At 48.6% G+C, this 24,339-nt stretch overlaps 1 protein-coding gene across 2 annotated transcripts in view; it reads left to right on the top strand.

The window, feature by feature from the left end:
- The window catches only part of Sgsm1 (small G protein signaling modulator 1), a 70,855-nt gene that overhangs the window by 36,844 nt on the left and 9,672 nt on the right, over window positions 1-24,339 (top strand). For both annotated transcript variants that reach the window (XM_005078923.4, XM_040731185.1), the window contains 7 exons: window positions 4,344-4,472; window positions 5,968-6,150; window positions 6,865-6,933; window positions 8,515-9,102; window positions 9,948-10,072; window positions 14,142-14,224; window positions 17,223-17,332. In XM_005078923.4, the coding sequence (XP_005078980.1) occupies window positions 4,344-4,472; window positions 5,968-6,150; window positions 6,865-6,933; window positions 8,515-9,102; window positions 9,948-10,072; window positions 14,142-14,224; window positions 17,223-17,332 (1,287 nt within the window). The remainder of the gene's footprint in view (window positions 1-4,343; window positions 4,473-5,967; window positions 6,151-6,864; window positions 6,934-8,514; window positions 9,103-9,947; window positions 10,073-14,141; window positions 14,225-17,222; window positions 17,333-24,339) is intronic.

Below are 24,339 nucleotides of genomic sequence, written 5' to 3'. Positions count from 1 at the left end.
ATTAAAACAGGTTTCCCCACACTAATTAACATAATCATGCTGATCCCCCAGAGGCCTGACCAGAGCCCAGAGGGGCTCATCTCTCACATGATACTAGCCTCTATCAAGTTGGCAATCAAAACCAGACACAGTACCACACAAAGCTCCTAGAGCTAACCCATAGAACATGTATGTACACACAGATTTGCCCCACAGAACACTTTATGACATACAAGTCAAAGCCAGGCATGGTGGCGCACACCTTTAATCCCAGCACTGGAGAGCCAGAGGCAGTCAGATCTCTGTGAGTTCAAGTCCAGCCTGGTCTACAGAGTGAGTTCCAGCACAGCCAGGGATACATAGTGAGTCCCTATCTCAAATAAATAAACAAACACACACAGACAAAAGACATATAAGTCATATAACATATAAATAGTTCATAAGAATTTTTTAATCTACACATCTACTGATATGTAAAAATACATTTATACCTAACTGCATATTACATAGCTCATATATTTCTCTGTTTATTATATATCATATCTTTGATCTCTCATCTATAGCTATAGAGTAATATATAATAATATGGTAATATTTAAATAGCCATACCCTAATATTTGTATCTACCTTATTTATATTTTTTAATGTTTTAAGTATTTACTTCTTATGTGTGCCAGGGTTACACAAATGCCACAGTGTGCATGTGGAGGTCAGAAGACATCAGCTTAGGCATGTTAGTTTTCTCTTCCACCACACGGAAACTGCGTCGTCAGGCTTGGTGGCAAGTGCCTTCACCGGCTGCGCCATCTCCCAGCCTCTAGATCAATCTCTCAACTGTGAGCAGCAGAATAGACCTCTTCTATCTTTAGTCAGTAGCTTTTCTTCCAGACTCTTCTTTCAGATCTCAAAGAGACAGTCAAAACTAAGCTCTTAGTGAGTGGCCCACGATTTATTTAATTTCCTGTTGACAGGCATTCCTTTTTTAAAATTCTAATTTGTTGTTGCCTGAGTTTTGTGGGGTGGAGTGTGGAGGATGGATCTCACTAGATAGCCCAGGCTGGCCTTGCACTCACAGCCCCCACCTCCCCAATCAGCCTCCATAGTGTCAGGGCTGGGTTTGCAGACCTGCACCAGGACAGGGTTTCTCTGTGTAGCTTTGTAGACAGGCTGGCCTCAAACTCACATAGCCACTTGCCGCTGCCCGGCTTCCCTCTAGCTCTATTTTTTGTTTGTTTTCCTTCTAACTTTTTTTTTTTTTTTTTTTTTTTTTTTTTTTGGTTTTTACGAGACAAGGTTTCTCTGTATTGTTCTGGAGGCTGTCAGTCCAGCCTGGCCTCTAACTCACAGAGATCCGCCTGCCTCTGCCTCCCGAGTGCTGGGATTAAAGGCGTGCGCCACCACTGCCCGGCTCCTTCTAACTCTTTTAAAGAGTCATTTTCAGTGGTTTAGGAGCCCCATGCCCCCACCGCCCCCACTCCCCCACCCCCACCCCCCACCCCCGTGACGGCAGCACCCTAGCTCCTACCCTCCCTCACTACTGGCATTTTGATTTTGAGAATGGGTTCCTAGAAGGTGATTGCTGTGTGTTAAAACGTGAAATAGATAAGCCAGAGTACTCTGCAACCTCCCACGGTCACAGTGTGAGCCGCCTGGTGATTCCTGGGAGTCTGTGGAACGGCTTCTAGGCTCAGCTCCAGCTCAGCAGAGCCTGCATCTCCCCGGGAGGATCCCACGCCTGTGTTTCTAAAGTCCCCATAGAGCTTCCGTGATCCAATTTGGGAGACATCAATTTAAGGTCAAATTGGGTGAAACAAGAGATGAGCCCAAGAGAATTCAGTGAACTCTCCTGCTACTGTCTGGCCCTTTGTCACGGCTTAGCCACCTTCCTGTGCTGGGTACACTGAGTGCCAGGAACACAGTCCCCGCTATCTGGTTGCCAGGCAACACTGGGCTTATTTCTCACTGTGAGTCATGTCGGTGGGTGCACATCTCTTTTCACCTGTGAGACTTGTGAGCCTGACATTCCCTGGCATTCGGAGTCTCCTGAAAAGTCTGTGGGAACCCTCCACCTTCCTCCCCTGCCCCCCACCCGCCTGAAAATAGCTTCAATTACTTCCTCTCATACCCATTGGCCAAAAACTGTCATATGACCACATCTAGCTGCAAAGGAGGCTGGGAAATGGAGTCCAGTGGATCCAGGCGCCCAGGAACTGGATTTTCTGTTTTTATTATGATCTCATGACTTTTCATTGTAGGAAATAATTGCAGCTGTGGCATTTGCAAGCAACAGGAGCCAAAGGCCACAAATAAAACAAGAAATGTTAAAATTTAGCATAGCATAGTATCACAGAGGTCTAGGGGCTGTGGAGATGACTCTGTGGTTCAGAGCACTAGCTGTTGTGGGAGAGAGACTGAGTTCGGTTACCAGCGCCCACAGCAGGCAGCTCACAATGGCCCCAGTGATCCCAGTGCCAAAGGATCTGCCACTGTCCTTTGGTCTCTGAGGGACCAGGCATGCATGCAGTGCACATGAACTTATGGAGGGACTCACACATGCACATAAAATACATACAGGCAAAGACCCAGGTTTTACCTATAGAGTAAAATGAAGAAAGATGTCAAATCTATAACTTAAACTTCTATCTTAATGTTGGGGCAGGGGCGGCAGCAAACCAAACCTGAAGTAAACAGAAGACAGGAGGAAGGATGGATAGTGACCAAAGCAGAATTAGATCAGACAGAGGAGAGATAAGAGATGGAGATAAAGCTGACTCTCAGGAAAGACCAGAGAAGCTCGGAAATACCTTCTTAATCAGAACCATATGGGTGTGTGTGTGTGAGTGTATGCGTGTGTGCTTGTGTGTGTGTGTGTGTGTGTGTGTGTGTGTGTGTGTGTGTGTGTGTGATGTAGAGGACCACAGTCAGAAGTCATAGAGGAGACATCACTACAGACTGGACAGGCAAAGGAATGGAAGATAACACGCAAATACTATGAGAACGTATGTACCAGCAAACTAACACAGAACCCATAAACTCCTAGAGACTACAACTACTGAGATTTACTCAAAAAGAAATGAGAAGCCTGGAGATGGGTCATTTTATAAAGTCATAAAATAAAAGCAATGGGAATAAAAAAAGTCGAGGTACAGATGGCTCTCCTTGCAGTCCCCCCCTTTAAAAAAGGAAGTCTTTTCTGATGAAGACTTTACATTCTTGCCACAACCCATTTTCTGATTCCTAAACTGGGTGGCATCATCTACCTAGGTGGCCAGAGTTCCCAGGCTGCCCAAGGCTACACTGTAGCTGCAAAGCTTGCAGCCATGATTTTTCTTGAAGTAACAAAGCCAATCCCGCACTACAGGAAACCTCAAGAGCCTCTCCTGTGCAGAAAGCTGCTGGTGTAAGAAGAGGCAGCTGAAATGTTTGTTTCTCATTATTTTGCTTTAGAGTAATTTTCTTCAAGCTAACTCTGAGATTGCGGGAGGATCAAATGGAAACTGTCTTGGGCACATGCTTCCTCCTCCTGCCCCCTTCTGTCTTCTCTCCTCCTCCTCCTCCTTTTGGTTTTTGGATTCCTTAGCTTAGATTGGGGTCTCATGTTGGTTGGCCTTAAACTCTCCATGTAACTAAAGACAACCTTGACTGCTGGGATCACTGCACGCACCTTCACACCTGTCATCCCATTAAAAACAGGCTTACCCTAGACAGTCATATCTTTCATTATTTTTTCCACTGCACCTCACACTTTGGTCTCCCCTCCCGTCAGTCCTCATTCCTGTACTGGTTGCTCTTGTGACTCCCCGTATGAGTCTCAGCACAGCAATGTGCATGTCCCCAACACCCCTGCCACACACCCCCAGTGCCCCCATCAGTGGGTTGTTTGGATGGTCCAGTTTAGCTCCTCCTGTGATAGCCAGGGTTAGTTAAGTGTTTCTGTACTATGCCATCTCTCTGTTGCTGTAACAAGTTCCCAGACTGAGCAGCTTATAAAGAAAAATGGTTTATCTTGACTCAGTTGTGAAAACTTGTGAACCCTCTTGCTGTGGGCCTATGGCGGCACAGGGCTGCACAGCAGGAACACATGGCAGGGGTGAAAGAGATAGTCTTCCTGTGGGGCTGAGCCACCATCCCTCCACCATGCCCTAAGACCTACATGGGGCTCCAGCTCTTCAAGGCCCCACCAGATTCCAATAGTGCCGAGCTAGGGACCAAGTCATTAACACAGGCATTTGGGGGGAATGTTCCAGACACAAAAGATGTGGCTTTGCTCATTTGCACCAGATCTCACCACCGAAACAAGATTGCAGGGCCACAGGTCACCCTTGGCTTCTCTGTTGACCAGACTTTTTGCCCCTCTCCAACAGACTTACCCTGAGCAGGAGCTACTGCGGCTCATCTACTACGGGGGTGTCCAGCCTGAGATCCGCAGGGCTGTTTGGCCCTTCCTCCTGGGCCACTACCAGTTTGGGATGACGGAGCTGGAGAGGAAGGAGGTCGGTCTCTTGTAAGGGCAATGAAAGGAGCTGGGTGCTGCGGAGAGGAGTGCTGCAGAGAGGAGTGCTGTGGAGCTGGGTGCTGCGGAGCTGGGTGCTGTGGAGCTGGGTGCTGCGGAGCTGGGTGCTGTGCAGTTGGGTGCTGCGGAGCTGGGTGCTGTGGAGCTGGGTGCTGTGGAGCTGGGTGCTGTGCAGTTGGGTGTTGTAGAGCCCTGCTTGCCTGTTGCAGTGTTACTGGTGACAGGGAAGAGAGAGGAACATCGAAGAAAGAGTTGTGTGGTGGAAATACGACACAAGGGAATCTTCAAATAAGTTGGCCTCCTGTTCTGAGGTCACATAGACTCCTATGCATTTGTAGGAGGCAGGGACCTGTGTGACTCAGTTTCCTCATGGTGACTTCCAACAGAGCTGTGATGTCACAGAGCACTGATACTAGTACAGTAGCTACTTCACTCAGGCCTCTCCATCCTCCTGTAATTTCCTGTGTGTGTATGTGTGTGTGTGTGTGTGTGTGTGTGTGTGTGTGTGCATGCTGGTGTGTGCATGTGTGTACTTATTTCTCCATGTGTGCAGACTTGTACTTTCTGGTGCCCTAAGAATCCTCACCTTGTCCTTCTGGAACCAGACCTACCTCCATTCCACCCTAATCCCTGGCTCCTACTTACCTGTCTTCCATTTCCAGAATTTTCTCTTATTCAGGAGTTATGTAGTATGGAAATTTTTGGGAATTGACTTTTCATTTGGTACAAATCTCTAGATCCATCCAAACTGTTCTATTATTGCCTGTTCCCTTTTAATAACTGAATATCCCTGTGTGCATATGCCACAGCTTCACTCCGAATTGGGTGATTGATAACTGGGCATTGCCGCAAATCTTTATTTACATTTTTTGTCTAAGAATCGCTAACTGCAACTGATATCTAGTGCAGGTTTTGAGTGTTGGGAAATGCCTGGTAGTGAAAGTACCAGGTCATGTGATGGAAGCATGTTCAATCTTGAAGAAAATGAGGAACTCCAGCAATGGCTGTCCCATCTGATATTGCCACCAGCTGTTTCTGAGTGTCCCTCACCTGACAGATGGGTGGATGGATGGACAGGAGAGAGTGGATGAGATGGGTGGGTGGATGGATAGCAGAATTTTGTTCATCTTGTAATCTATATGCCTGATTTGGCGCCTGGCATACTGTGGGTACTTATGAGAAGAAACTAATGAGTAAATGGATCAAGTAATTGATAACCAAGGAAATAGAGAAATCAGGCAAACGGTTGAATGTTGTGTGACTGAATGAATTAGTAAAAAGAGGAGCGACGGAAGGAGAGAGGGGTGAAGTGGCCTGCTCTGTAGTATTTCTCAGCACAGGACATCACTAAGCTCGTATCGGGTGGGTGCTGACTACATGCGTGTGGACAGGTCAGGGTGCTAACTACACACATGTGGTCAGGTCAGAACACAGGGAGTTCAGCACCTCCTGTGACCTTGCATGTGTGCTGATAGGTGGATGAGCAGATCCATGCCTGCTATGCACAAACCATGTCGGAGTGGCTGGGCTGTGAGGCCATCGTGAGACAGAGGGAGCGGGAGTCCCATGCTGCTGCCCTGGCCAAGTGCTCTTCGGGGGCCAGCCTGGATAGCCATCTTCACCGGATGCTGCACCGGGACTCTACCATCAGCAACGAGGTAATGGACAGCTGGCCTGGGAGACTGCTGGCGGGAGGGGGCAGAGTCTTGGGACAACTTCACCCGTAGCTTTTTTTGCGGGGGTGGGGAGCTAGAGAGAACTTCTGAATCAGATCAAGGTTCAAATCCTACTCAGTCTCTTGCCAGTGCCTTCCCTTTGGGCTCAGTTCCTGCATGCATACAGTGGGAACAGGGGAGGTGTGGGTACATCCCTAAGAAGACAGTGTGTATCAGATTCCAGTGTAGCATCTGCCCTCTATATGTTCAACTGATGATTTCTGAATAGCTACTATATGAAAGTACTTTCAAGAATGTTCAGAATGGGCTGGAGAGATGTCTTAGAGGTTAAGAGCACTGGCTGCACATCCAGAGGACCTGAGTTCAATTCCCAGCAACCATGTGGTGGCTCACAACCATCTGTAATGAGATCTGGCGCCCTCTTCTGGCCCGCAAGGACTCATGAAAGCAGAACATTGTATACATAATAAATAAACCTTTTTAAAAAAAGTTAGAATGTTCTGGTAGCTAAGGCAGACCTCTGCTCTCACACAGACTTTAGCTAAGCAGCCTAGAGTAAAATGACTGAAGCCACTGTATGGCAGAGCCTAGCATCAGAGTGGGGAGGGGCAGGGAGGTTACAAGACAGAAGTACTGAAACACACAGCCCCAGGTGTGACCTTCCATTTTTGTCTCTCTGGTTCCTGTCCGTCTCAGTCCTCCCAGAGCTGCAGCTCAGGACGCCAGAATCTCAGATTGCAGAGCGACTCCAGCAGCAGCACACAGGTGACTTTCAGAGGCCATGCTCCTCATGTCCTGCCCATCACTCAAGCCCCGCCCTCCAACCTGGGTTGAAGGGATTGGATGTCCATCATTTACCAGCCACTTTGCTTGATACAGGATTTCACTGTAGCTTTGGAGCCTGTCCTGGAACTCACTCTGTAAACCAGGCTGGCCTCGAACTTAGAGATCCGCCTGTCTCTGCCTCCGAGTGCTTGGATTAAAGGTGTGTGCCAACCGCATAGCCTGCATTGAGCCTTTTATGGCTAGTATTGGAAGTGGATTTTCTAAGTAGCACAAGCAGTTGCAGCCTCCTTGAAATCCACAGTGGTGGTTTTCAGCCTCCAGAGACATGGCTGTGCCGGGACCCAAGTTCTTTGTGCAAAATGACAAGCGTGTGCTTAGGACACTGCATTCTTCGAGTCACCTCTAGGTGGCTCACAGGAACAGCACAGTGCAAACAACATGGAAATAGGCTGTGTCATTAGGAAGGACCAGTGCCTGAGCCCAGTCTATGCAGGTGCAATGCTTTGGGTGAGGGGAGTATTTTCACTCAGGGCTGGTTGAATCTTGGACCCAGCCTCTGTGAATTCAGAGGCTGAATCCAATCCTGCTGTCCTATAAAGCATCACACCACATGTCTGCACTTTGCTTCTGTCTTTCACCTCAGTCCTCCCTTGAAACAGGGCTGCAATCATCAGTCCCCTGGGTGGCCTTCCAGACCCTTCTGGATGCCTTTACATACACAGAAATACCTAATGTAGAGCAAGACAAGGTAGTTCTTAAAACCCCAATTGAACGCTAGCGAACTTATTGTTCAAGGGCTTTTGGTGTCATTCATAAAGGTTATTCCATCTGGAGCCTCATTAAACAAAAAGAAAAGCAAAAAGCAGTCTGGAGTGATGGCTCAGTGGTTAAGAGTATGGATTGCTCATGCAAAGGACCCAGGTTCAATTCCCAGCACCTGTGTGAGGTGCCTCACAACCAGGTGTAACCCCAGAAGACCTGGTGCCCTCTTCTGGACTCCAAGGGCACCTGCATGCATGTGGGCATACACACATAGATATATAAATGAAAAATTAAACAGCTGTTTTTAGTGAAAAGCATAAAAATGTGCACAGAATGCCACCTAAAAACCTTAGTGTGTGTGTGTACCTAGCCTATGAGAGGTTCCAGCACTGCCCACAAAAACAGCAGAAATAGACCCAGTAAATCAAAACTGATGGTGGCTGCACAGAGAGAAACAGCGTGAGGCTTTGGAACCTGGTCTCTACTGTGACCTTGAGGGCTACAGCTGAAGGACACAGAGAACCACAAATAAATCTAGGTGTTAGAAGTCTGTATGGTGAAAAGCCACTTTCTCTCCAAACTTCATTTCCCTAGTTGCCCTCCTCAGAGTCAGCTGTGACAAGATAATCACTTGGATTATTGTCTTAAAGAGCAAACACCTTTGTACTGACTGCATGCTATTCCACTACACACAAACTCCATATGGAAATATCCCTTGTTGTTGGTCATTAAGATGCTGCTGTAAACTGTGCTGCCATGCACATCCTGACCTGCATGTCTGTATGTCCCTTCCCTCAGGTGTTTGAGTCTGTGGATGAGGTGGAACAGACAGAGGTAGAGGGCAGGTCAGAGGAGAAACAACCCAAAATCCCCAATGGGAACCCGGCAAATGGCACTTGCTCTCCAGACTCCGGACACCCATCTTCCCACAACTTCTCCTCCGGCCTCTCGGAGCACTCGGAGCCCAGTCTCAGCACCGAGGACAGTGTCTTAGATGCCCAGCGCAGCCTCCCCGCTGTGTTCCGACCTGGGGATAGCAGTGTGGAAGATGGGCAGAGCAGCGAAGCCACCACTTCCCGGGACGAGGCCCCTCGGGAGGAGCTGGCAGTGCAAGACAGCCTTGAGAGTGACCTTCTTGCCAACGAGAGCATGGAGGAGTTCATGTCCATCCCTGGCAGCCTGGACGTGGTCCTGCCTGAGAAGGATGGTGCCATGATGGAGGGCTGGCCTAGCGAGGCGGACAAGCATGGCCAGGCTGACAGTGAGGACAACCTCTCCGAGGAGCCTGAGATGGAGAGCCTCTTCCCTGCCCTGGCTTCTCTGGCTGTGACCTCCTCTGCCAACAACGAGGCATCACCTGTGTCTTCCAGCGGTGTTACCTACTCTGTAAGTCGGGCTGTGGGACAAGTGCCCTCCCAGAGCCCCAGATCCCTGGCTGTTCCCTCGGGCCTCCTCAGAGATGACGTTGGCCTCTGGCAGCTAAGGCCAACCTCTGCCCTCACAGACTTTAGTGGAACATCTTAAAGCAGAGCTCAGAAGCAAACCTGCTTTCACCATGATGTGTCAGTCATTAGCTTCCACATCCACACTGTGTGGCCACTGTTACCCAAGGCCAGCAGCGTTTGCCAACCTGCACCATGCCATAGATTTGCCTCCGAGTCTGTGGATCAATCTGAAGCTCTGCCCCCAAGCTGGGCAGGGCGTGATTCATTCGAATGTCAGCTGTCAGGGCCTGGTTTGTATTGCATCCTCTGGTAGGTTAACCTGGGCTAACCTGGGCCAACCTGGGCCAGTGCTCATGACCCAGCTAAGGCTGGCCTTGAGTTCATTCTGTAACCCAGCTTCTAATTTACAGCAATCCTCCTGCCTCTGGGCACTGGGGTGCCAGCTTTGCATCACTTTTAAATGTGCTAACAATATTTGTTTGACATTCTGTCTCTGGTGCAGCTGTGTGTGTGGGAACACGTGTGTGAGTGTGCACAGAAGCACACGTCTGCCGGCAACCCCAGCACTCTAGGCTTTGAGGCAGGAGGATGATGAGTTGCAGGCCAGCCTGGGCTACGTCACGAAGCCCAGGTCTCAGAAGAAAACCTTTTCATTATGCAAAGTTGAAAATAGCTTTCCCAGGAAACAAAGAAAGAAAACCAAGCTCTGGAGTGAGCCGTTGGGCGGTGAGGGCTGAGAGCAGTTCTTGGGATCAGTGTCCCCCTTGTTCCCTCTGCCTCCCACAGCCGGAGCTACTGGATCTGTACACAGTGAACCTCCACCGCATCGAGAAAGACGTGCAGAGGTGTGACCGCAGCTACTGGTACTTCACGGCTGCCAACCTGGAGAAGCTGAGAAACATCATGTGCAGGTGGCCGCAGCTGGGGGAGGAAGGGAGGAGGATGGGGGAGGAGGGTGCACGGAGTGGGCATGAGGAGACTGGTGGGTGGACAAGGGAGGGGGTGTAAAGCAGACAGGATGCAGGGAAAGGGAATGTGTGCTGATGAAGGGGTGGGAGAATGAGAGGAAGGAGAGGTGGGATAATGGAAGGATGGGTGAGAGATGGAGTGATGGAAGTGATGGAGGATGGGAATGGGGGATGGGAGGATGGAAGGGAGGGGCATAAAGATGGGATAATGTGGGGGAAATGGGGGCTGTAGGCAGTCTAGCTGAAGCTTTGGTTCCTATTATTGATACCACACTGATCCGGAGTTTTATTTTATTTATAGTAATAATATAGGACAAATTCAAAGTTGGGAGCAGAGAGAACACAGAGGCATGTAGTCTGCCTTGTGCTCAGCTCCTTCACACTTAAGGGGCCCAGGAGCCCCTGTCTAAGGAATGGTGCCACCCACAGTGGGCTGGGTCTTCTTATATTGATTAACATGTAACTAAGACACTTCCCCCGCCCTCCACTGGACAGGTTCGCCCGCCAATGTGATGTAGACACATACACACACACACACACACACATGTCCCTTCCCAACATGATAGAGCTAACATCACACTGACTTTGGATGTGTCCTTTGCTTCTCTGTGCCTCGATCTCCCCACTCACTCACCCACCCACTCACTCACCCACCCACCCACCCACTCACCCACTCACTCACTCACCCCACCTACCCACCCACTCACCCATTCACTCACTCACCCCACCCACCCACCCACCCACTCACTCACTCACTCACCCCACCCACCCACCCACTCACTCACTCACTCACCCACCCACCCACTCACCCACCCACTCACTCACTCACTCACCCACCCACCCACTCACTCACTCACCCACCCACCCAACCACTCACTCACTCACCCACCCACCCACCCACTCACCCAACCACTCACTCACCCCACCCACCCACCCACCCACTCACTCACTCACTCACTCACTCACCCACCCACCCACTCACTCACTCACCCACCCACCCACCCACTCACTCACTCACCCACTCACCCACCCACTCACTCACTCACTCACCCACTCACCCACCCACTCACTCACCCACCCACCCACCCACTCACTCACTCACTCACCCCACCCACCCACCCACTCACTCACTCACTCACCCACCCACCCACTCACCCACCCACTCACTCACTCACTCACCCACCCACCCACTCACTCACTCACCCACCCACCCAACCACTCACTCACTCACCCACCCACCCACCCACCCACCCACTCACTCACTCACCCACCCACCCACCCACTCACTCACTCACTCACTCACCCACCCACCCACCCACCCACTCACCCACCCACTCACTCACCCCACCCACCCACTCACTCACTCACACACCCACCCACCCACCCACTCACCCACCCACCCACTCACCCACCCACTCACCCACTCACTCACCCACCCACCCACCCACTCACTCACTCACCCACTCACCCACCCACTCACTCACCCACCCACCCACCCACTCACTCACTCACTCACCCCACCCACCCACCCACTCACTCACTCACTCACCCACCCACCCACTCACCCACCCACTCACTCACTCACTCACCCACCCACCCACTCACTCACTCACCCACTCACTCACCCACCCACCCACCCACTCACTCACTCACCCACTCACTCACACACCCACCCACCCACCCACCCACCCAACCACTCACTCACTCACCCACCCACCCACCCACCCACCCACTCACTCACTCACCCACCCACCCACCCACTCACTCACTCACTCACTCACCCACCCACCCACCCACTCACCCACCCACTCACTCACCCCACCCACCCACTCACTCACTCACTCACCCACCCACCCACCCACTCACCCACCCACCCACTCACCCACCCACTCACCCACTCACTCACCCACCCACCCACCCACTCACTCACCCACCCACCCACTCACCCATTCACTCACTCACTCACCCACCCACTCACCCACTCACTCACTCACCCCACCCACCCACTCACTCACTCACTCACTCACCCACCCACCCACCCACCCACCCACTCACTCACCCACTCACTCACTCACCCACCCACCCACTCACTCACTCACCCACCCACCCACCCACTCACTCACTCACCCACTCACTCACACACCCACCCACCCACTCACCCACCCACCCACTCACTCACTCACTCACTCACCCACTCACCCACTCACTCACTCACCCCACCTACCCACCCACTCACCCATTCACTCACTCACCCCACCCACCCACCCACTCACTCACTCACCCACCCACTCACCCATTCACTCACTCACTCACTCACCCACCCACCCACTCACTCACTCACTCACTCACTCACTCACCCACCCACTCACCCACTCACTCACTCACCCACCCACCCACTCACTCACCCACCCACCCACTCACCCATTCACTCACTCACTCACCCACCCACCCACCCACTCACTCACTCACTCACCCACCCACTCACCCATTCACTCACTCACCCACCCACCCACCCACTCACTCACTCACTCACTCACCCACTCACCCACTCACTCACCCACCCACCCACTCACTCACTCACTCACCCACCCACTCACTCACTCACTCACCCACCCACCCACTCACCCACTCACTCACCCACCCACCCACCCACTCACTCACCCACCCACCCACTCACCCATTCACTCACTCACTCACCCACCCACTCACCCACTCACTCACTCACCCCACCCACCCACTCACTCACTCACTCACCCACCCACCCACTCACTCACCTCACTCACCCACCCACCCACCCACCCACCCACTCACCCACTCACTCACCCACCCACCCACTCACCCACCCACCCACCCACCCACTCACCCACCCACCCACTCACCCACTCACCCACCCACCCACCCACCCACTCACTCACTCACTCACTCACCCACTCACTCACTCACCCACTCACTCACACACCCACCCACCCACTCACCCACCCACCCACCCACTCACCCACTCACTCACTCACCCCACCCACCCACCCACTCACTCACTCACTCACCCACCCACTCACCCACTCACTCACCCACCCACCCACCCACTCACTCACTCACTCACCCACCCACTCACCCATTCACTCACTCACCCCACCCACCCACTCACCCACTCACTCACTCACCCACTCACTCACCCATTCACCCACCCACTCACCCACCCACTCACCCACCCACTCACCCACTCACTCACCCACCCACTCACCCACTCACTCACCCACCCACCCACTCACTCACTCACTCACTCACTCACTCACTTTCACACCATCATTTAAAGATTCAAAGATTCAGGTTGCATGCATAGGTGAGGATATTTTCCTGGACCTATAGGTCAAAGCTCTTATTCATAGAGACTGATCCAAGTTCCTGGCAGACAGACAGAGGGACTGGGTTGGCAAATCTCTAGAGGCTTTAATGAGTCACTAATTTGTGTAAAGTGAACATCTCCACGTAACCAGAAAACAGGCGCTTGAAAGCTGTTTGTGGGGCTTGGAGGAGTTGAAGATACTCCTTCCTCATGAACCTATGACAGCTCTCCTAGAGCGGTGGGGCACTTGCAGTGTACTGTGCTCTGTGATTGTTCTCTTGGGCAGGGTTGCCCTGATGGCTGCACCTAGGATGTGAGGTGACACTGAGGGTGGACATCAGGCTGAGGGGTGGAGGACCAGATGGGAGAAGGGGACAGGCAGGCTAGGAGGGATGCAGGCTGTGTGGGGATGCAGGCTGTGTGGGGATGCAGGCTGCGTGGGGATGCAGGCTGCGTGGGGATGCAGGCTGTGTGGGGATGCAGGCTGCGTGGGGATGCAGGCTAGGAGGGATGCAGGCTGTGTGGGGATGCAGGCTAGGAGGGATGCAGGCTGTGTGGGGATGCAGGCTGTGTGGGGATGCAGGCTGCGTGGGGATGCAGGCTGTGTGGGGATGCAGGCTGCGTGGGGATGCAGGCTGTGGTCCCCTCATTGTGCCGTTTCTCCTGTAGCTACATCTGGCAGCACATTGAGATTGGCTACGTCCAGGGCATGTGTGACCTTCTGGCCCCGCTGTTGGTCATCCTGGATGATGGTGAGTGTGTCCCCTCTGTCCTATGGGAGAGGAAGGGTCAGTCTCACTTGTTTCTCTGTGGACTGGGTCAGGACAGGTGCACAGTCTGGTGAATGCATCCCAAACTCAGTAGCATGAGACATCCTCGTGCCCCATAGTGCACGGCACTGAGGCCCTCCTGACTGTGGTGAGCCATTGATTGACCATGAATAAGAACAAAGTAAAGCCTGGTCCAGATGGCATCCCTGGTATGAACTTTACCAAAGTACACAATTGAAGAGTGATTCTTCACAAGCTCTTCTAAACACAATTCAATCCAACAAGATATAGAGAGTTACACAACACGGCCAATTGGGGTTTATCCCAGAACTGCAAGGACAGTTCAGTATCTAAGCAACACCAATATAAGCCAGTACCTGAATATAAAAGACAGGGTGTGGTAGCCTGTGGTCCCAGCACTTGGGAGGTAGAAGAAAGAGGATCAGAGATCAGAGGTTCAAACTCACCCTTGACCAGAGTGAATTGAAAGAAAGCACAGGCTACATGAAGCCCTGTCTCAAAATATTAAAAGGAGCAGGGAAATGGGGAAGAAGAACTGGAAAGGAATTAAAACTATCTGTGGTGTCCTGGTCCCAGATGGTTTGCCTTTAGGATGAAAATCTAAAGAATAAGAAAACAGAACAAGTGAATCCATCAGGACTGTAGCTCATAAGATCGATAAGCAGAAATCTTGTATTTCTACACAGCTGAGCTAAACAACCCCAACCTGAAATTAAGATGACAAGTCCATGTGTCATGTCTCCTGAAGAAAGAAGTGTTTTCAATACCTCTAAAGGGCGTGGCTTATAGATCTAAGACCGCAAAACGTTGTTGGTCAGAGGAGAAGAACCATAAAGGGGGGGGGCAGGGCATCTCCCACCACAGCTGAAAGATTTGGTGTTGCCAGAGAGCAGTCTCCTCTGTAACGTGTATGGAAAAGCCCTATCAAAATGCCCAGCTGCAGTGGCAGGTTGGCTCGGTGGGTAAAGGCATAGCCACCAAGTCTGAGGACCTGAGTTTGATCCCTGAGACTCGTGTGGTGAAAGGGGATAATCGACTGCCACAAGTTGTACACACACACACAAAGACAGAGACAGAGACAGACAGAGACAGTCAGAGACAGACAGAGACAGAGACAGACAGAGACAGAGACAGACAGAGACAGTCAGAGACAGTCAGAGACAGACAGAGACAGACAGAAACAGAGACAGAGACAGACAGAAACAGAGACAGACAGAAACAGAGACAGACAGAGCAAGACAGACAGACAGACAGAGACAGAGACAGATAGAGACACAGAACTTTGGTGCCTCCACCAAGGCCTGCACACAGGTTCTAGGCTGCAGCTGAGAATCCAGAAAGAAGGGTTTGCAGTTGACACTCAGCTGACTGATCAGAGTTCAGAGTCAGCTCAACTCCACAAGCTCAGTCATTTCAAGGTATCAGCTGCTGCGGCGACAGGAAACACACGTGCAAAAGATGGAAAACCCCCTGCCTGACTTGAAACGCACAAGAAACTCACTTGATCTCAGAAAGAACCAAAATGGTAGAACTCTTAGAAGAAAACTTTCGGGCAAATACTTGTGACTTTGCTGGTCATTGCCGGTCAGCTGGGAAGATGAGACCAGCGTCATTGATGTGAAACCCCTGGAAACTGTTTACTGGTGGTCCGCAAGCAAAAACTGGTCCACAGGGGGCCAAGACTGGCAACCAAACTTAGTAAAGCCTAAGACTCGCCCAGGTGGTCCTGGTTTTGAAGGCATTAAGGAGTTGAGAGCAATGGAGGCTTGGTGCTGTGAGAGACCGTAGTCAGCAGCATGTCAGGGTGACTGTAATTGTGACAAGCAGGTCAGGTGATGTGGTTGTGCCAGGGGCTGCCAGACTATGAAGACTGATCAAATTTCTGTAATCTGTCCTGACCCCTTTAAACCTGAGTGGAACCCATTGTCCTTGAGGAGCTTTCCCAATAGCATCACTCTCCCATCGCTACTAAGAGAAACCAGAAAAACTACCATTTCCAATAAGTTTTTCAAATGCAGTCTAGTATGTCAGGTTTCTATACTTCGGGGGTTCTCAGAACCTTTACTTTCTTTTTTTTAGTGTTGGAGGTTTGGTTTATTTTTATTTTGCTGTATGAATGTTTTGCCTGTGTATGTGTGTACCACATGCCTACAGTGGAGGCAGGAAGAAAGTGACTGATTCCTAGGAACTGGAGTTACAGATGGCTGTGAGCCGCCATGTGGGTGCTAGGAATCAAACTCTGGTCCTCTGGAAGAGCAGCCAGTTCTCTTAACCACTGAGTCCTCTTTTTGGTCCCTACTTTCTTAAACTATGTAAATAGATATTCTTGCCAGCATTTGCCAAAGGAGTTTGTCCTTTCTTTACATTCAAAGCCCTTACTATGTCAACCGTTTTTTTTAATAATTTACTTTTAGTTTATGTGCATTGGTGTTTTGCCTGCATGTGTGTCTGTGTGAGGGTGTTGGGTCCCCTGGAACTGGAGTTACAGAGAGTTGTAAGCCACCATGTGGGTGCTGGGAACTGAACCTGGGTCCTCTGGAAGAGCAGTCTGTGCTCTTAACCACAGAAACATCTCTCCAGCTCCACAACAGTTGCTTTTGAGCAAAGTGGCTTCCAGACTTGAGAATCCCATGAATTGGCAGAATTTCTGAAAGTAAGAAATATGGAGACCAACAAAGGAGTGTGTGTGGGCCTTGTGTCACAACCAGTGTGGACCAATCAAAGGAGTGTCTTTGTCTGATAGATGCTGTTCCTCCCAGTACCTCTGTGGTGAGATCCATGACACACTAAAGTTTGTTGAGCATCGGAGGGAGTGGACTCCACTGAGTCCTCCCTGCCTACCTATTTCTCACGTGGCCGTGGCTGTGGCCGTGGCCGTGGACTCTGCTCTGGACCTCACTCTGTGCCTGAGGCGGTGGCCCTGCTAACCCTTTAACCCTTTGTCTTGCATTGTCCCCAGAGGCCCTAGCCTTCAGCTGCTTCACGGAACTCATGAAGAGGATGAACCAGAACTTCCCCCACGGAGGTGCCATGGACACCCACTTTGCCAACATGAGGTCCCTAATCCAGGTAGGGCCAGAGGCTTCCTGCTTTGACTTTAGGGAAGACAGGGAGTGCAGCCAAATGGCTTCAGATTGAGCGGTTTGCAGGCGGGTGTGGTCCAGCTGGTAGAGCACTCGGGTGCATAAGTGCCCAGTTGATGGTGTGACTCCTTACGGCTTTTCCAGGCAACCTCACATCGATCTTACCTCCTTCTTCTGTGTTTATCTCTCTCCCCTTCCCCAGTTGGAGGCCTCCATCTTCCCCATCCTCCTTCAGATCACTTGTGCCCCACTATTCCACTTCTCTGTTGCTCCCTGACCTCCCTACTTTGGCAATGGTCCCCTTCTTAACTTTCCTGTTCTGCAGTTACTCCAGCCTGTGGATTTGCATCTGAAGATTTGGAGCTGAGAGAGTCAGATGAGAGAGAACACACCATGTTTGTCTGTCTGAGTCTGGGTTATCTCGCTCAATACAGTCTTTCCTCGTTCTATTTGTCTACTTTCAAACGTCAGGGTTTTCTCTTTAGAGCTGAATACTATTCCACTGTGCACACGTACCACATTTTCATTATCCGTTTGTCAATGGAAGGAAGGATGTTAGGTTGCCTCCATTTCCAAGCTATTGTGAATAGAACAGCAATGAACTATGGAGTAGGACATTGAGTAAGCACATGCCAAGGAGTGCTACAGCTGGGTCATAAGTTAGATTTACTTTTAGCTTTCTGAGAGTTCTCCACACTGATTTCCACAGTGGCTGTACCAGTTTGCATCCCAAACCCACCAACAGTGAGTGTGCCCCCCCTCCACCCTGGTCAGCACTTGTTGTTGGTTGCTCTGTCAGTCTTGGCCATTCTGACGGGGGCAAGGTGAAATCTCAAAGTTGGTTTAACATGCATTTCCCTAGCTACCAATCAGAATCTGCAAGAGGCAGGCCTGGCAGCCAGCTTCAGGCCGAGTTCTGCAGGGGATTCTAAATGCTGTAGGGAGGTGGCTCTTGCTCTGCTTTGGTGGGATTCTAAAAAAGTCACCAAATATTTTGGATACGAAAGTGCCCTGCCCCTCAGGGTCAGTCAACAGGGACCCGAGGGGAGGGGGTGAGAATGGGGGGACAAGAGACGCGAGAGACGGAGACAAGACAGGATTCTGATCAAGTCTTGTTTATTGAAAGTACCAACAGGGCTTAAGTAAGGCAGGTAGCAGAAGTGCGGGGGAGCAGAAGTTGTCCTTGGCAGGGTGTGTTCCAAGGACACAAGTCTGCAGCTGGGGGAGTCTGGACTGCAGGCCTTGTAAATATGCTGTACAGGAAGATAAGCAGACACAGAGAATAGAAACTTAACTAAGTGTTAGTCTCTAAGAATACAGTATGAATATTAAGATGTTTTCTATTATGCTATCCTTATTTAGGGCCCTCCACAGGTCCCCCTTCTTTGTATAAAGTAAAAAGGCCATAAACTGGGATATCCTTGAGGGGGCCGTGCATGTCTTAGGTCAGAGGATCTTGTGGATCAGGAGTGTGCAATAGCCCTACCAGTCATTGGAGATGACATCTCATGATGAGCATTCCTGTCTTAGGGGGCTATCGGGATGGGACACCCTCTGTCCTTCCTCTGTTGCCCATCATTGACTAACCAGCCCAGCTCACCAAGGAGGAGATGAATCAGAAGTGATCTCATAGCTACATAATTTAAGTAGTATGTGATTAAGGTTCATCACAGCTGTCTCCCATATCGGCCATGTCAAGACGGTGATAGTGCACTTGTATAGGCTGCATCTTGATAGCATCCATTTGACTCTTAATGAAAGCCATCAGTTTATTAAAGAGAAAAGGTACTAGTGATAGGATAATTAATAAGCCAAGCAGGGGGCCTAACACAGGAAGAAGATAGGGCAGAAGTCCATTCCAAGCACTCCAAATGGTCAAACAGTTCTCTGCGGCGTTTCTCAAGCTCCTCTTGGTGTTTTTTGATTCGGTCTCTAACAATGCCTGATTTATTGGCATAAAATCAGCATTTTTCCTGCAAAGTCAAACAAATGCCTCTCTTGTCTGCTGTAAGCAAATCCAGGCCTCTCCTATTCTGCAGAACTACCTCTGCTAGGGAGTCAACTTGGTCTTGAAGGTCCTGAACTGACCTGTAAATAGTCTGTACATCATCAGCAAGCTGCTGAGACAGCTTGGAATATGTTTGTACAGTTACTCCCATGCTTGTGGAGCTTGTAGTTAAGGCTCTCGGTACTCCAAGTCCAACTAACAGGGGAATGAATTGGATGGCCCTCTTATGCCTGGGAATAAGATAATCTATGCTAGGTATTGGAATGGGTTCACTCCCTGGTATAAATTCTGTATCTGGAGAAGAAGGGTGGCTAATACACATAACCCTGTCCAATTGGAAGGCAGCATGGAGTAAGTAAGTTATCCCATTTCCACACGCCAAAACTTGTCCAGGCTCAGGACAAAGAGCTGTGGATACATTAATTACTGAAGAGCAGGAAGTAAATGATGCTCATCCTACATCTATATCAAAACTGTTATTTTTAAAATGTTTATAAAAGCATAAGGAATGATTAAATCCTGTGGGTTGTATCTTAAAAGGAATGCTAAGCAAACAATTATTACCTAGCAGGGAACCATCAATAGGTACTGAGAAATTTCATAACACCGGAATTGCCAGAGGCCATGAGGTTTCCAAGGTCAAACATAACCAGATGGGGATTAGTGATATTTAAAGCATAATGGGTAGCCGACAATATTTCCGAGGTCTGAGGATCAATATCCATGCCTTTAGATTTGGGAAGTAATAATGGGTGATAATCTATATGAGGAATCATGGAGTCAATTATATGTTGACTCTTTTCTTGGACCTTGGCTTCTCTAACCATATCTGTGGGGCCTCCATCAGAAACATGAATGGGAGCTACCTTGTTCCAGCATGCTGGCTTTCCTGGAGCAGCACGGCAGGAGGCTGCAGCGTATTTATAATTGCCAAGCACCTGGGGGTTAATAGACCAATCTCCTCAACACTGCCAGAATAAGTTCTTAAGGGTGTGGCAGTAAAATAAGTAAGGCCATTATGTGTGCATTCTTGGAATGTGCTGTAGCACATGGCATTCATTTGGTCCACAGAATTGCATCCTACTGGACATGGTTCTGGTTGTCCATTGACCTTAGGAATGCTTCTAGGTTTATTAACACATACCTAGTTTTGATCAAAGCCTCCATTATTAGCAGGTACTATAATTAGATAGTTATTTCTGCAGTCAGTGTGTGTAGTGTAAGAGCAGTTCCTCCTCTGCATTTGCATGGGGCTCCAAATAATGCTTTCATCAACTCCTTTGGGTTGGGGGGCGCCCTGAATCCTTCTTCTGAAAGGGGTTCAATAGGAAGACCCCGAGTATGACATGGATCTTTATTTCTGGAAAACAGAAAGGAATAAAATTCTCAGGAGAGGCAATTCCTCCTGGAATAAGTTATGCTATCATCTATTTGTTTAACTAATCTTTCTGGAAGCCATCAGGTGGATTTCATTTCTTTGTAGTATATGCATACTGATCCTCATCCCCATATTAGGGCTGGATCAAGTCCATGTCAGGTGTTATCTAGGAGGGGCCTTTCCACATGACTGTGGCAAAGGATTTTTGTATATCAGAGTGCCAAAATCGTGTGGCAGCAGATTTTCCTTCATTATCCAAATTTTTAAAATTAGCAATGAAAAGAGCATGTGTCAGAATATTCCTTGTCATGCCTTTGGTGGGATACCTTTTGATTTATTAATAGCTTGAGTGTAAGGCTAGCTCTGTCTACCATACCTTGTCCTCGAGGATTATATGGAATTCCAGTGACATGGTTAATAGCTAATTGTTTGCAGAAGGTCTTAAAATTGGCACTGGTATATCGAAGTCCATTATCAGTCTTGATTTGTTGAGGAGTGCTCACGACAGAAAATGCAGCTAGCCAATGGCTAATTACATGTTTAGTGCTTTCTCCGGTTTGAAGAGAGGCACAGATAAAACCACTATATGCATCTATATTAATATGAATATATTTAAGATGTCCAAATTCTGTAAGATGGGTAACATCCATTTGCCAGAGAGCATTGGGCACAAGTCCCTGAGGATTAACTCCCAAATGAGGTACAGGTAAATATTGGATGCATTCTGAACAGTTTTTTACTGTATGTCTAGCTTGTTCTCTGGTAATATGATACATGAGGCATAAAGTATGGGCATTAAGGTGATGTAATGAATGTCCTTTACGTGCTGCTTCAATGCCTGTGTCCTAGACGGAATCAACAGGCAGTGCCAGAAGACAATGGGTTGTTTAGTCTGCCAAATGATTGCCCCCGGGGAGACCCGAATGAGCACGAAGGTTCCCCATAAAGAGAGGAAACTTTCTGACTCTTATGAGAGAAGTTAGTTGTCTAAATAAATTACAAGTCTCAGAGATATTCTTAATTTGACCTATAGTCTCTAAAAGTGGTACTGAATGAGCAACATAGGCGCTATCAGTATAAGTGATTGATTTGGAAAGGCAGTAAAGGCAGCTATAACAGCATATAATTCTGTTAGTTGGGCAGATGAGGCCCCAGCTTGAAAACTAGTAACCTCATCATTCCAAGCATAAGCGGCTATCCCTGTGGAGGAGCCATCAGTAAACACAGTTAATGCACCTGGTATAGATCTAGGAGAGTATTTTTTTGGAAAAATAAATTCTTGATGATTGGTAAAATCAATTAGCTTATTAGGGGGATAATGGTTATCTATTTCTTCTATATAATTGGCCAAGGCTATGGGCCAGCATTCTGTTGTTTGCATAAGCCAATCAACCTGTTCCTTGGTATAAGGTTGAATAATAAGGTTTGGCTCATAGCCAAAAATAAGACGGCCTTCTTCTACCTATAAGAATAATATCTGAGACCAATTGAAAATAGGGATTTAGCTCCCTTTTTGGACTGACTGGTAAATGGACCCATAATATGGAAGCAGTTTGCAAAAAAAAACTGCAATTGGAGACTGAGCTGTTTTGCAAATAATGAACCACAAGGGATGATTGTAACCAAGAAAAGTTAACTGTTTGAGATTGTATGGCTTGTTCTACCAAAGTTATTGTTTTGTGGCCTTCAGGTGAAAGTTGATGAGGTGAGGTGTGATCTGAATTACCAGGGAGAATGTCATAAAGGGCTTTTAATTCATCTTTGCTAATTTTTAAGTAAGGTAGTAGCCAATTAATATCTCCCAGTAATTTTTGAAAATCATAAGGGTATGAAACCTATCTAATCTCAAAGTAATTTTTGAGATAAAATTTTATCTTCAAACATTTGAAATTCTAAATAAGTACAGGAATCTTTGAGTTGTATTTTTCTGGTGCAATCTGTAATCCCCTTTTTGTTAGAGCATCACATAACTCTTTATAACAAAATAATACTTCTTCCCCTTTTTGTCCTGCTGAAAGAATATCGTCCATATAGTGTATTATATACATCTGTGGCCATGAGTCCCTAACTGCTTGGATAGCAGATGCTACAAAAGATTGGCAAAGTGTGGGACTATTAGCCATGCCTTGGGGGAGAACACGCCATTGATACCATTGATACCGGTGCATAGGTGCTTGAAAATTTGTAGAAGGAAGACTAAAGGCAAAGCGTTTCTGATCATCTGGATGTAAGGGTACAGTAAAAAAGCAATCTTTGAGTTTTGTGGACAGTTTTTTGAAAAATGGCCTGACTCGCCGCAGTTAAAACATTTATTTCTACCTTAATTAGACAAGAACTGTCTAACAGTAGTGCCTTGCATAAGCTGCCATGGCGAGTCCTTGCAGATAAGCTGTGCCTATCTCAGCACAGAGGCGAATGTAGCCAGAAAGGTCTGTTTTGTATGATATGGTTGAATAGCTGCTTGGCACGCAGAATTATCATTTTCAAAAGCCAATTGTTTAACAAAGTCTGTGCCTGAATCAGCATTTCCAAAAATCCTACTTGCTGTTGTTAGAAAGCGATGGATAAAGTCTGAAAAGGGCTTGTCAGGCCCTTGTTTGATTTTAGTAAGGGAAGAGCTCGTGTCCCCTTTAGCAGATAGTCTCTTCCAGGCTCTGGTGGTAGCTGTTTGAATTTGGGCAAATAGTCCAGGTTCATATCGCATTTGAACATCCTCTGCCTCATAATTTCCTTCCCCCAATAACATATCTGCATTCCAGTTATTGCCTGCTTGGGCAATAACTTTTTGCAGTTTCCTTACAAGCTTCTGCAGATTCTACCTTCCATAAAAGATAATCTCCATCTCCCCCTACCAAGGTTGTTCTAGTTAAAGTGTACCAGTCGGAAGGAGTAAGCCAATTGTTTGCCACAGATTCTATGATGGCAGTGGTATAAGGCGCTGTAGCCCCATATTGAGAGACTGCGATTTTGACTTCTTTGATTACATTGAAATCCAAACCTGTGTGATGTTGCCAGGCAATGCCTTGTGCATCTGTTGTCCTGGTTACTGGAAAAGCAGTAATATTCTCTGTCTCTGTCTGATGTTGGTGGGTAAGAGGTATCTTAAGGGCAGCCCCCTCTGAGAGGTGACTTGGAAACACCTTTCTGAGAGGTGTTGGTAGACTTGCCTGTTTTCAAACTCTCTAGCTGGGTGTTCCGGTCTTGATGTTCTGTTTCTAATCGAATCTGCTCTTTAAGATATTGAATTTGTCCTGCATCTTTTTTTGAGGGATTAAAACTGGGCAAGTCAGAGAGGGGGCTACTGGAGGAGGCATATAAGGTGGAGGTCAATGTTCTGCTAATGGAGGGTAGTCTGGACCATGATATTTAGTCGCCTCTTCCTCCAAATCCTCCCACTCTGAGTCACTAAGACTATCTTCCATAGGCTGTTGATTTTTGGATAATTTTTTTAAGTGAGGGATATATCTTTTTAACTTCGGGTCTGGCTCCCTCATCCTTTTTCGGTCGTGGTTTACATTGTGGTTATCTATTTTACAATCTTATCCTGGGTTTGTGGGCTAGTCTTTTGAATTTCTTCTGAGTCACTATCAAATGACATAAGGTTCTG

Source organism: Mesocricetus auratus, unplaced genomic scaffold (assembly GCF_017639785.1).
Source record: "Mesocricetus auratus isolate SY011 unplaced genomic scaffold, BCM_Maur_2.0 Super-Scaffold_100025, whole genome shotgun sequence".
Classification (NCBI taxonomy): Eukaryota; Metazoa; Chordata; class Mammalia; order Rodentia; family Cricetidae; genus Mesocricetus; species Mesocricetus auratus.
This window is presented reverse-complemented; position numbering and strand designations above follow the sequence as displayed.